Source organism: Gopherus evgoodei, chromosome 6 (assembly GCF_007399415.2).
Source record: "Gopherus evgoodei ecotype Sinaloan lineage chromosome 6, rGopEvg1_v1.p, whole genome shotgun sequence".
In the NCBI taxonomy this organism is placed as follows: Eukaryota; Metazoa; Chordata; order Testudines; family Testudinidae; genus Gopherus; species Gopherus evgoodei.
The window spans coordinates 58,547,154-58,561,804 of NC_044327.1; the positions used below are offsets into that span (position 1 = coordinate 58,547,154).

The window sequence follows — 14,651 nt, forward strand, 5'->3', positions numbered from 1 at the left end:
GATGGGTCGCATGTGGCCCACGAGCTGCAGGTTGCCCACCACTGATGTAAGGTATATACAGAAAGCTCATAACTTATCTAGAATCAATCATTGTGAGATACATTATTCCTTAAATATTACCTATATGTGGAACTACATTGGAAGTATCTTTATAGTCTTCAAGTAAAAGTTAGTCACCAAGGGATAATGCATTTTGGTGATAGCTCATTCACATAGAAAGGAGTTGTCACTCCTCCCAGTTTAGCCAGTGATGTAAAGCAAGGCTCAGTTGTCTAGCCTTGCTCCATCCCAATACTATGAATGGAAAAAACTATCACAGGCAACTGCAAACAAGCAAAACCACAAGGAGGTACAAAAAGGAATGTTTCAGACAGAAGTTTGCTTCGTCTATGAAAAAAGACTATTTCAATATAAAACTCTGAGGAGACGTCTTGCGAGATTCAGGTATATTCTCACAAAAAATTGGATCCTCATTCCTGTGAAGACAGCCAGCTGTATACCAAACTGATCTTCTGGGGTGAGGGGTAGGGAGAACCTAGTTTATTAGACAGGAAAGGTGACCATTAATCAGTGCTGACCCAGGTTTAAGTTTATTATTTTGTTTTACATTTTAACCATTTGTCTCCACCGCTCTTTTGTTCCTAGTCTTGTATGTTGATTGCCAGACAGCAAAAAAAGAATGTGTGATGGCTGAATATTCTGTATTTCTGACTACTGTACACTCACATAATTCTTGAATGGAATTTGGTATTTTATCCAGATATTGGAGAATATGGAGTGGTGACATTTCTAAGTAATATTAGTGACCAGGATAGCCAGTTCTCAAACCATGTTCTACAAGTGTACCTATCTCAATCTATAGGGTCCCGTTGAGACAGGCCTCAAGGTGAATCTTCTTTTCAATTCAGTAGTAGAAAAATAGTCTCTCTGGATTCTTGCACAGGTGTTTACCACCATAAAACATTCATCTTCTAAGTTAGATTCCTATTGCAAAGGCCAAGTAGAGTCTTTAACAGAGTCTTCAAGCTCCTCTCCCTTCTCTGGTTATAGGACACTCTGCTTTGTGTAGATTTTTTGTTAGTGGTAGGAGATGAGGGTGGTGGTTGCAAATATTCCAAATACAGTGGGAAACTTATCTAAAAGAAAAGTCTTTCAGTTATACTTAAATGTGAGACAACTCTGGATTCGTTTCATCTCGAAGTTTGTTCCACAGCCTTGAACGTTTTGTCACAGATTCTCACATACTTCATCCTGAGGTTTTTCCAGAGAAGCTGAATTGTCTTGGGGATTTGTTCTGTCATATAGCTAGGAACAGACATAAAAAAGGCTTTGAAAATCAGAACCAAGGCTTTGAACTTATAGTGTAAAAGGACTGGGAGCTGGCAGAGAGACTAGAGTATGGGGTGATGTTCTCAAGGTAGTTTAGCCTGTGGAGGCAGCACAAAGCTGCATTGTGCAGAAGCAGGATCCCTTACATGTTTTCCTTTTCAGCTTCAGATACAGCAAATTCCAATAATCCAGCCTGGATGTGATAAACATAGAGACCTTTGTGACCAGGTCCTCAAATGAGATGAAGGACCAACATTTTCTAGCAAGCTGGAAATTTAAAAAAAAGGGCTAATCACTGAAGATACTCAAACACATTGGCTTAGTAATGAGCTTATTATAACCACAAGATTACTTCACCTCTTTGACAAATGTGGTGCATCTGCCCAGTGGTTGGGAAGGACAATATACAAATTATCTCTAAGCATCATCTCTTCTTCCAACCAGCATCACATTGGTATTGCCCAGAACGAGTTTGAGCCCGCTGCTCTTCATCCAGAAGCTAGTCTCTTGTAGGCACTGCAACATGTTAGTGGTGATGGTTGCATTTGGGGAAAATGAAACATACTACCAGGGCTTTGAATTGGACTTCTAACCAGTGTTATATCCTGGTTAGAAGTCCAATTCAAATCATTCACAATTCCGTGAGCTTGGCACGTGAGGAAAGAGAAAAGAATGTTGGCTGCCTAACAAGCCTTCAGAAAGAAAGGCCTTGGGTCCTAGCTTGCACAATTCCTCCTTTAATATACCAAGATGAGAACAGATTCTGAAGGTATAGGGCCACAAAGCGAACCTGCCTGAACAGTGATGGATGGTGCTCATATCATCCATACAGATATGACATGCACTGAGAAAATGTAATATGCACTGATTAATTGAGTGTCAGTTATGCACTTGTGTCTAGTTTAATTTCAGATAAGAACTGGTAACAATACATACAGAAACTTCTGAAAGGTAAAGTGTTCTGGACTGCAGTAAGTGTACATTGTATACCTATGCCTATCAGTTTTATTTACTTGTCCTGTACTTTTAAGCATTAGAAACAACAATTAAATTATCTTTTAAAATTGGACTTATCAATTTACTCCCACAGGGCTGACAGACTGATCGCTTGCTGGGTGAATAAGTATTTCCTTTAGTTAAGTTTTCCTGCCAATAGTTCATTGAGTTATTCTTACTTTTGAATTGTGACTGTGTAAAAAGGAGTGACTGAGTTTTCACAAAACTCTTCAATTGGGTCTGACGCCAAAGAGAAAGCATATTACCTATGTGAAAGATCGATAAATTAACTAATTTCCTTATCGTGTTAAATATATTTACTAATCTAATTTCAGAAAACTAGTTTCACCAATTAATTTTCACTAAAGCACCAGTTCTGGTGAAATGCATGGCCACCAGCAGTGTACATACCAACAGAAGTCCAAGTTTTTTCTTCTACACTCTAGAAAGCAGCAAGAGGTGCACAAACTGTGTCAATGCACCCAAAGATCTTTGGACCCATTTGCACTACTCTTCTAGAGCATCTTATTCTTAGGGTCAAGATTCCCATCTTGTTTATAGAAAGAGTACTCCACAATTTAGAAAATTGATCTCATTCTCTTTGCCCCATTACTTATCCCCCAAGAATTGCCAAGATGCAAGTTGCACTAAAGCATTCTGGGCTTCATACCTTCTTACCCCTGATTTCTGAAATATGGCGGGACACACAAGAGACTGCAAAAACAAGATACATTTGCCTGGAAAGTAAAGCATAAGAGACTTGACTTACGATAATTTAAGTTATGAAAGGCCTATATAATATAAACTGATCAGTTCCCTTTATTTTACTCTGTTCCACAACAAAAGATCAAGGGCTCAATGATCTTAGCAGCAAGTTAATTTAGAACCAATGAAAAAGGAAGTACTATTACATAATGTATGGTCATCCTGCAGAATTTATTGACAAAGGAAACCATTAATTCAAATGCTATGGCTGAAATTCCCCCCACCTTCCCTTAAGGGCTGGATAATTTTACAACCATTGACAACTTTAATAGGACAAGCTAAAGTAAGAGTTATCAAGTGTCATGCCTCAGAACGAAATCACTTGCATTAACTAAGAACGGATTCCTTATCCCACTTCAGTGCACAACTGGCTGGGCAAACATTTTCGGGGAGTGGGAAGTCACTTTCCACAGAGCATCAGATAGTAGTAGCTGCTGATGTAAAACTAGAAAACATAGTCCAATCTAATGTATGGAAAATATGTAGAATTTGACCCTGTGAATCTGATTATCAACATCACAATTCACATTAAAAAAACTAAAGATTATTTTGAAAGCACACCTTATAATTAAGAAGTTTAAGTAGCAAGTAAGAGTACATTTACCCTTGCTTGCCAACAAGGTAAAAGCACAACTTGAGTGGTGAATCTGAAACTTACTGAGGTACTGGATAAATTTAATCCACATGGCCTTTCACTATTACATAATGGATTCATAAAAGAATAAATCAGCCCAGACATTGCAACAGGTTCTGGATTTTGTGTATAATTTTTTTCAAGTGCCCCCTCTGCCCTTTTTTTTTTTTTTTTTTTTTTTTTTTTTAAAAAGCAAGAGAGAGATAGAGAAAGAGGTATGAAGACTGGGAAAAAGACAGGCTGGAGGGGCCGAAGGGTCTATAACCCTGAGAGTACACTCCCCTCCGAATATGGAGAAGAATTCAGTTTCAACAATCCCCTACTGTAAGCAAATATATATGAAACCCACTGACAAAATGTGTATATCTACCTCTAGTGGCTGGTCCACAGAAGAGGACAACCTACTGCGGCTTTCAGTTACTGTGAGAATTGTGCCGCCATTTGAACTGTACTCTAGATCTGGAAGTTCTAACTCTCCTGTTGAAGTAGGAGGGAGTTGCTATGGTTCTACATGATGGAATTTCTTTTCGACTTGCTTTTTCAAAGGAAATTACATACAAAAAGCTATATTAAAAGATTAAGATTTCAAAGTCAAGCAGTCAAAATTTAGGAGATGCCAGAATTAAGATTGTCCATACAACCTTAATTCAGACCCCTTGTTCATCTGCATTATGACAGTCTACATGATCACATACCATTTTTTCCCACAGGACTCCTGCCTCATTCAGTGCACAGGATGAATAGTGCTCTGGAATTCACCACAGTATATACTGAATGAGGCTGCTGTCTAAACTTCCCTAGCCTTACTTATTTCAGAATGAGAATGTCAGGTGGGATTGCATCAAAATCCTTACTATAATCAAGATACACTGTAGCTTCACAACTGAAAGATGGGTAAAGAACTGGTTAAAGGGAAGACTATAACAGATCACACTGAAAGGTGAACTGTCACGCCAGAAGGAAGTTACTAGTTGAGTTTCTCCAAGGATCAGTCTTGGGACCAGTCTTATTCAACATTTTCATTAATGACTTTGGCACAAAAATTTGCATATGACACAAAGTTGGAGGTATTGCCATTATGGAGAAAGACAAGGAGAGCATATAAGAAGGTTTGGACAACCTTGAAAACTGGAATAAAGAGAAATGGGATGAAATTTAATAATGCAAAGTGCAAGGTCATGCACTTAGGGACCAAAGAATTTTTGCTATAAACTGGGGATGCATCAGTCAGAAGCAATAGGAGAAAGACATAGGTATACTGGTCGATCACAGGATGACGATGAGCCACCAATGTGATGCGGCCATGAAAAATGCTAATGCAATCCTAGGATGCATCACACAGAGTATTTCCAGTAGATATAGGGAAGTGTTACCATTATATAAAGCACTGGTGAGACCTCATCTGTAATGCTGTGTGCAATCGCCTCCCAAGTTTAAGAAAGATAAATTCAAACTGGAACAGTTGCAGAGAAGGGCTCCTGGGATGATAAGAGGAATGGAGAACCAACCTTCAGAGAGGAGACTTAAGGAGATTGGCTTGTTTAGCCTAGCAAAACAAAAGATGATGGGAAATATGATAGCTCTCTATAAATACATCGAAGAGATAAACGCCAGGGTGGGAGAGGACTCATTTAAGTTAAGGGCCAATTTGGCACAAGAACAAATGAATATAAACTGGCCATCATCAAGTTTAGGCTTGAAATTAGATGAAGGTTTCTAACCATCAGATGAGTGAAATTCTAGAACAGCCTCCTCCTGCCACACACTAAATGTTCATATAAACCCTGCTGGCATGCACTAAAAGTTCTCTTATGCACTTTAATGTGCTCCCATTTCAGAAAGGGTAGATTACTGTACTATGGAATTTTAGTGTGCATCAGAAGGAGCTACGTGGACATTTTGTGAGAAGCAGATTTACACACAAGCTTTCGACAACTAAGTGTTCGTACAGACAAGCCCTTAGCACACCAATTCACACCCACAACATCTATAACATCAAAGGTTTGAGTATTTGGAAGCTATATTTTCAATAAATAAAAAAATATCAATTTACAATAAATGAAAGTTAAATACATATACTCATAATTGCAAAAAATACATAATGTATTTCCATCAGAGTGAATAGGCCAGTACTGACATGAAAACATCCAACAATAAAGTTATATACGAAACCAAACAGCTTTTAGTCTATTTTTTGTTTTGCTGCTATGGCTACCTGCCGATTTAAAAAGATGTTCTTAAAGGACAGTCATACTCCAAGATCAGTCAACTCAGGTTTAATCCACGGTCAGTTTTCACATTATTTTATAGTCTGATACACTGTATGTATGTTTACCTCCAGATCCTAATTGCTTGTAGAATCTGTATTCCAAGTGTAGCTGTGGTGCTCTGGATTTCATTGGCTCCTGATTTAACCAAAAAAAAAAAAAAAGAAAAAAGAAAAGATTTAACATTTAAAATAGGACAGTTTATCTTAATTACAGTTTTTGAATTATTTACTATCCATTGTTCTAATAATCAATATACAGTTAAGACATCTTTACCAAAAAAACAGTTTTACACTGACAATACTTAGTGAAAATGTACACTGTGAAATGAACTGGTGTTAACAGATTACAGAAGGTCAAGCAGTCCCCATCCAAAACTAATTCTATATTAGATTTAAAAAAAAAAAAAACAAAAAAAAACCACAGGATTACTTGGATTGCAAAGGCAAGCACTTGAAAGTTTGAAAATGCTAGATTTACAGTTGCCCATGAAATCTTCATTCTGACCTCTGTGTATTGAAGGAGACAGGAATCATGTAGGAAAAAAGTATGTGATCATGTAATTAAGACTTATTCACATGCACAAGGGGGCATAATTAAGATGTAGAGTTTAACTATAAATCTGACATTTCCTACCTTTTGAGTTCCCATTTCTGCAAACTAAACATTTTATCATGTTCTTTTTTGGTCTATTTTTAAAATAAAGTTCTACTGTGTGCAACGAACAACCCCTCATTATGGGGGAATCAGTGGGTAATGAAGCCTGAACCTTCATCATTACAGCACAGACTACTAACTCTTGACCTACAGGACCAACTACAATAGCTGATAGCAGGTAAGGCTGTTATCCCAGTGTATGTGTGTGTGGTGGGGGGCGACGACAACACAGGACTCCTGAATCCAGGAGTAACCCAGAATGACTACGCTTCATGCTTCTCTTTCCTTCTCCTGCCAACTCCTCCCTGGAAACTTGGGAAGAACATGCACAGGCTGAGTCCCCCAGGGGCAGCATAGGCCACCAGTGACAGGGGCTGCGTCCAGGGGGTGGAGAGAGTTTCTCAAAGGAAAGGTATCAAAATCCTTTAACAATTATAAGGGTTCAGCAATCTAAATACAGGGGTTACTACCAGATGACCTGGTAGATCTAGGATAGTATCATATTTAATATAAACTCAATGTAAGTGAAAATGCTGTTCTTTTATAAAAAAAATGTGCAAAGCACAAGAAACTTGTAATAGCTGTGATCCTTTAGAAGTCATCTTTCAATTATGGGTTATTCGGAGCCTTCCAATAAAGCCTATCACTTGATCACAGTTACCTAACTGGCATATTTAGTTAAACAAGATAGAAAACTTAGCTATACTGGAGTATCACTGACTAATGTATAGTATATTGGTCTTTAATCCAGTTGTACAGAATATTGCTTTCTCCCAAATACATGGGATTCAAATTTAGGATCACAAATACACAAAATTAAATAATATAGTTTAAATTTGCTGTGGTAATAGAAGTTTTTATAAACTATGCAGTTCTGCTGTAACTAGTATCATATAATGCAATATTAATGTCCCATGAACTGTTATGTGGTATCTTCCTCTTCTGAGGGTAAGGAGGTATGTGTGTCTGATCTGCTCACTCAGTGCAGAATTGCGTTTTCATTGGGAAGAGGAATTCTCTTAAATGAAGTGCATGTACCTACTTATTAGACTATAGAGTATTTAGAGATTGGTCTTAAAATAAATGGGTGTGTTCCAGTCCCATGGTGGAGAACTGCTGGGATAGAATAGTTCTGGGAAACCACCAGAATGGAATGTATTTGCCAAGTGCAAAGCAGCCAAGCAAACCAATCTGAAAGCTCTATACCAGCTGAAAATTCCCTTAGTCAAGAGGAAGTGGCCAGTGGCCATGTTCTCCAGCTTTAGTGCATTATCTGATGGATGATTTAACGGATTAATTATCCATCAAATAATCTGTAACATAATATTCTACCAGTTGAAGACTCGCTTTAATACTGGAAAAAAGTTGGATAACATATTGGATGAACAATGTTCAACTATCTCTGCTTCATACACTAAATGCAATTCCTACCGTAGTTCATTTCACATAACAGTGAGAGGACAATGCAGAATTATCTACTGCAGCTGTCTCAAACACGCGGCCCATGAAGTTATTTGCTGCAGCCTGTCAAGCTCCCCGCCACCCTCCCGAGTTATATCCTGCGGCTGCCAAGATCCCCTCACCCGCTGCCCCCTTCTCCCCCCAGAGCGCAACATCCCCACTCCTCTGCCTACCTCCAGGTGCTTCCCGCTGCCAAACATGTTTGGCGGTGCTTAGTACTTTCCAGGAGGGAGGGGGGAGGAGCAGGGAGCCACGCGTTCAGGGGAGGAGGCAGAGAAGAGGATTTGAGGAAAGGACTTTGGGGAAGGGGTTGGAATGGGGGCAGGGAAGGGGTGGGGCCTCATGGAAGGGGAGGAGTGGGGGGGAGGTTAGGGGCAGCAGGATGTGTGTGTGTCAGTGATGCAGCCCTTGGGCCAATGTACTAGTCCTCATGTGGCCCTTGTGGTCATTTGAGTTTGAGATCCCTAATGTACAGAGTGTATTTTGTTTCCATAGGCAACAATTTTGAGAACATACACACAGTTGGCTGTGGCAAGATACATGAGCATAGTTAAGGATAATCTTGCCTTGTCCTTGAAGTTTGAATTTAAATATTGTAAAGAAGGTTCTTCTTTACTATCTAAACTCCATCTTAATAAAATTTGCACTAATAGTCTAAAAGCAATAAAGAATAATTTTGACTATATACAAGAATGCTTAAGTAAGAAATCAAGATTTAAAAGCAGAAAATGTAATTTATTTTATGAGCTGTTCAAGACATCCTGCACCAAGACCTAGAACTATAGTCCCAGAGATTTACCGGAGTATGCTGCTGAAGTATTTGCCACTACCCTAACTTTTTCTTGATGTTCAAATGCTGACGGATCCAAACAGCACACTGTGCTTTCTCAAAAGAGTCAGGGTGCGCTTTTTCAAATATATAAAGCACAAGACTTCACTATTTTCCATCTGAAAAGTTGCCTCACAAGCCTTGCAGCATTCCTTAGATCATTAGTTTTTTGTGAAGGCTTTCACCGGAGTCAATTTTACATCCAGGCAGGGCCAGGATTTTTTAAATTATATTCAAGTTGCCACATAAAAGGAAAGTGTTCCTTGTTTTCCCTAGGTGAGAATGGCTCTGCCTCTGAAGGACAGTCTGGTGGTTAAGACTAGGCTGAACTCTTCGCTCTGCTGCAGGCTTACTACACAACTTTAATCTCTGTCTCAGTTCCCTATCTGAGAAACAGGAAGTGTTCCTTACCTCAAAGGAATGCTATTTGAATATGAACAGCTTTTGTGAGATGCTCATATAGGTTGCGAGGAGAGAGACTTCCCTATGTTAAACAGATACACTTGTCACAAATATTTATGAATGCTGTGTTTTTATTGCATATTAATTTGCATACACAAAAACACACCAGGAAACAAGATATTACCTTATTTAACAATTTGATAAAAGAATTTAAGCATTGCAGAAGACAGTTGCTCACCCTAGTCATAAGGGCAAAGACCCAGGATCTATGTAAAACATTGTCCTATGACAATGTCAAAAGTACTCAGCTGCAAATCACTTTGTTTCAACAATTTTTATCTCCACTACAGCCTCACAGTCCAATGGTAATTGTTACTTGTTACAGAGCTGCTACATTGTATTCCTTCAGTCTCTTTTGTATGCTCTAACAATGCATCAGGTTGACTGCAGGATGGTTTCCGGGAGCAGATCCCCACTGGAGACAGGGGTCATCACATGAGTATTGCCTCTTGTTGACCACTCATTCCAGGAACCATACCAGCCTGTTAACTTTGTCTGTATTTACAAGTATAAAATAAAAATTAATCCAGGTTCTCTCTGCAGATATTTCAGTATATCATCATTCTGGGCAGCAATAACTCATGATCTCATCTCTAAAAACTTAAATGTCCTTTCTGCCTCCTGTATCCAAAGGGCTCTGCCAACTTCTGGGATTGATTACACCACAGCACTTTTGTTTCCTCTTCGTTCCCCTTGGGAAATCATATCTTGCAGCAGTTGAATGGAGACTGAATAAACTGATTCAAGGCTATGGAGGACAAAATAGCAGGAACTTCCTCTCAATCATTTTGGCAATCTGATCATTCAGTGATGGAAAGAATTATTAGTTTCAGATTGGTGGAGCATTAAGTAGCAATCCTCTTCTACTAGTGTAACTTCCGTTTTTAAAAAATAATTGTCTAGAATATGGTCTAATCAGAGGACCTGCCATACTATATCAGACTAATTGGCTATAAAGTCACATATCATACTATTACTTTATTACATAAATTGCTCCACTGGCTCTTCAGACAAAAAAAATCCCTGCCCTAAATAGCTTACAGCGTATGCTTAGATACAGCATGGCAAAGGAAAAACTACTGAATGTGGGGAACTGCTTTAGGTAGTTGTGTATTTATATTGATGGGTCTATTCTTTTAGAATGTTTGTTATGAACTGTAATAGATGTTTATGAATAAAGTTTGGGGGAAGCTTATTTGGTTGGTGGTTTAACATGCAGAGGGGGTAATTTTGTGGGAGCAAAGAGGAGATAATGGAAAGAGTGGGAGCGTGAAGTATGACATGTAGCAGGGTAACAAAGGAAATCTGGTTGCCAGAGAGGGACTGCAAGATAATTAAAGTAAATGAATAAAAATGTTAACAAGACAAGGAGTGCACAGGTCAGATGTTCTCAAACTGTGGCCAATGGAGCACTGACTGGTCATGCAATGCTAGTTATGTTCAGATCTTAAACTGAGGCTTTGTGTACATAGGATCAGTTATACCAATATAATCCCCCAAGTAAACAACACACATTCAGATTTCAGAGTGGCTTTTTTCAGTTTTAAATTTAAACTTCTTCCCAAATAAACTAACTTGTGGGGAGGGGAGAGATAGAATAAGGAGAGCATATCATTAATTCACACCTTCTGTTATAAAAAAAATTCTGTATAGATAAGGCCCAAGTTTACAGAAAAGTAAAGCTACATGAAATGTTTACCCAGTTTTTTCCCCATACAAAACTCCAGCAATTTATACAGGGATGTGGGGGATCATAAATGGGAAGGAAGGTGATGAGATATTTCTGAACAGGAAAGAAGATTGCCCATGAGAACCTATTAAGATGTGGTCCACACTATGAAAAATTCACGAATCCCTAAAGTCAGGAAACTGTAGGTGCAAAAGCACTTCCTGCTACTGTCAACCACAGGTAGCTTGCAGGAGAGTGCAAATACCTGATGTTTCAGAAGGTTAAAATAAGTAATTCATTTAGCCAGTTGTACAATGGTGTATGTAACATTTAAAAACACTGAAGTTTGCAAATTTTCTTTGCTTACATAAAGAGCATAATAAAACATCCATGTGAAAATTAAAGCATAAAACCACACACAGTTAAGAACGCACTTCATGCCAAGAACACCATCCCCTCTTGAATATCAGTGTGTAATGAGGTGAACTAGGCCCTGACTCCCCCTGCTGAATGCCTCGCAGCCCTGCCATACCCCACCCCAGAAAACGGCAGCAGAGAGAGTCCTCCAAGTTGCTTAGAGTGGCAGTGTGGGATGCACCCAGAGAGGGGCAGCAAGACGCAGCCAATCCGGGTTTAGCAAGCCCATATAAAAAGGGCTGAAGTGCAGCGCAGAGTTCAGTTCTTTGCTAGAAGAATGTGGATGGTGTGCCTGACTGGCTGAGAGAGCTACAGGACCTCGGACAGAGCAGTGCTGGCAGAGACTGGGGATGTCTGGGGCGGAGTAGAGGCCAAGAAGGAGCTCTGAGCTGGCCGCTGGGACTCAAAGGTCAGACCCTGAGGTAAGGGTGAAGAAAGTGCTAGGGCCCCAGAGCACTGGCTCAGGGAATTGTAGCAGTGATTCAGCTTAATTGAAGGGACGTGGTGGATGGTTGCTATCTTTAGGATCTCTGTAGGGCAGGCCCAGGGCCCACGTGCCAGCTACTGACGAAGTGGCCTGGACTTTAATGCATCCCTGGAAAATGAACTGAACTGTGGTGGTCCAGCTGGAGAGCCTGGGTCTAAACAGCCCCAAAAGGGCGAAGACATTGCCTCCAAGGAAGGAGCCCTGGGGCACCACTCTATACCAGAGCAGGGATAATTTGAGGGAGCCCAGAAGGGGCTGAGACTATCGAACCAGGGTACCGCAATAGGCCCTGCTGGACTGATTGAGGAGCGAGCGCAGAGATAGAGCTGCAAATAAAGCAACGTAACAGAGGTGCTGAGAAAGCCCCTCCCCTCCCCAACACCCCCCGTTTGATTTTTATCTCACAAACAGACTGCGTGAGACTCTGCCCAAAGGGCTGAGTTGCTGAAGACTCAATCGCAAGCCAGAGAGAAAGTGCAGGCACATACACTCGGACAAGAGGACACTTGCGAGAGGTGTCTATACGCATCAACAATAGTGAAAGTTAGAGTTTTGGCCTTAACTTTGAATTTCCTGTCTTTTGTTAGTTTATTATATGTTAACACATTACTTCCTTTGCATTGCTTCAAGTGGTCAAGTAATATAGTTGAGCCTTGCACATTGTAGTAACACACACTAGGGCTTTACCAGCAGTAGAACGCTTTCAGAACTTCTAAAACAAGTTATTTGAAAATGGTTCTTAAAGCTTTCTACACAGCTTTAAGTGATGCTGTTGTAAGATTCAGAGGAATTAGCAAATCAAAATGCTAAAACTAAATTGCCAAAGCACAATCACTTCAGAGGCTGAATGAAATTAATATAAAATACTGAGTTTAAACTACTATGCTATTTCTATAAATAATTCATAAAGTGGCAATTCTGATGACTGTGGCAACTTGCTCAAAAGAATCTATGAATGAACCAAACAGGATCAGATTTACATTTTTTCTTAATCTGGACTACTATATAAATAGTGCTCCAAAATCACCAATTATGCAAAAGACACTATAAAGGTTTATTGTGATTACACTACCTCAGCAATTATTACATTCTGAACACAGAAAGAACTTGACTTGTACTGGACTTAGAGTTTCGGGCATATTTTAAAAGGAAAATTAATTTAAAATAAGGATACACAATTTTGCTCTTTGGAAAAAAAGTTAGTTTGGGATGTTTTTTACACCAGTTCCTACTTGTGGAATGAACTTTGTATTTGGCAACCCTGACTTAACCACCAAGTACTTTGGTAGAAGTTCCTCTCATAAGCTTATTATATAATTATATTTAAAGCATTTACTTTTTATACTTGCCTTTTTTTGTTTCTCTGTTCTACAACTCAGGTTTTCATATTCTAAATTTCATTTTATATAACCAGAACGTTGAATATTTTTTACAGCACCTAATATATTGAACAACTGATCTGGAATAACTCCATGGCATTCATTAGTGGAGCCAAGAGACAGATACAAAAGTTTGTTTGGGGTTTTTTTTGGAAATAAAAGTGTCAAAAGTTACAGCGCTTTACACCTTCATACATTGTTTTATAGGGTTGGTTTTTTTGTTTGGTTGGTTTGTTTTTAAAATCCATTCTGAAATATCTTCATTATTATAGAAACTATCATTGGTTTACCCACAGCTTAGGACTTGTCTACACTTACTGGGGATTGACGAGCAGCGACCAATGCATCGGCAGTCGATTTAACGGGTCATCGACCGCAGATCCCTCTCCGGTCGACTCCTGTACTCCACTGGATCGAGAAGAGCACGGGGAGTTGATAGGAAAGCATCTTGGGTCAACATCACGTAGCGTGGACCCCTCAGTAAGTAGATCTAAGGTATGTTGATTTGAGTTACACTATTCATGTAACTCAAGTTGAGTAGCTAAGATCCAATTTCCCCTTACTGTAGACAAGGCCTAAGTTACATCCACAAGCACAGTAGAAATTCAATTTAAACAACAGTTGAAACTTAGGACTCTTCTTTATGGGGGTGTTAATCCACAGCTTTTTCAGTTAATCTACTCTGAAAATACTTGTATATAACACAATGAAATTCATTATAGCGCGCTGACTCCATATTTATCGCAAATTCCAAAGTCCCATTTCTAAATGAACTAACTTTGCTGCAAAGTGAGTTGGTCCCATCTATTGTTCGTGTGCATGGAATGCTACTTTGACAGTCAACCAATGGCTCTCTCACATCACTTTGCAGGTGACCATTACAGACTTATCTGTTTACCTGCATGCCCTTCCCTTCTCTGTCTCCTCCTCTTTTTACAACTGGCACACAGCACCATTTTCTCCATTCGCTCCTGGATGCCTGCAATAATACTACAAAAGCCCTACAAGACCCTGGTTATCATTGCCATCTGGGCAGAAGCATTAGTGCTGGAAAGTCTTGTAGCCACCCACCGCAATTAAGACATTTTTGTGAACAGTGCTGGGCAGATGTCCATGAAGGGCCACAGCCGAGATGCCGAACAGCGACAGATACACAGCAAAACAGCTCAGAAGCACCTACATTAAAATAAGGGAAAACAGGAAAAAATTCCAGTAGGAAACGTGTTTAAAAAAAAAAAAAAAAAAAAAGCCACACAACACACATACCAGTCAGGGACAGTACTTAGTCCTGCTAGTAAA

At 39.4% G+C, this 14,651-nt stretch overlaps 1 protein-coding gene across 7 annotated transcripts in view; it reads right to left on the reverse strand.

Annotated features, from left to right (window-relative positions):
- The window catches only part of CSNK1G3 (casein kinase 1 gamma 3), a 140,919-nt gene that overhangs the window by 84,459 nt on the left and 41,809 nt on the right, over window positions 1-14,651 (reverse strand). For 4 of the 7 annotated variants that reach the window (XM_030565971.1, XM_030565969.1, XM_030565968.1 and 1 more), the window contains one exon: window positions 6,060-6,129. In XM_030565971.1, coding sequence (XP_030421831.1) covers window positions 6,060-6,129 — 70 coding nt within the window. Of the gene's footprint in view, window positions 1-6,059; window positions 6,130-14,423; window positions 14,529-14,651 lie in introns of all 7 variants that reach the window. The other 3 variants (XM_030565967.1, XM_030565966.1, XM_030565970.1) reach the window with 1 other exon arrangement.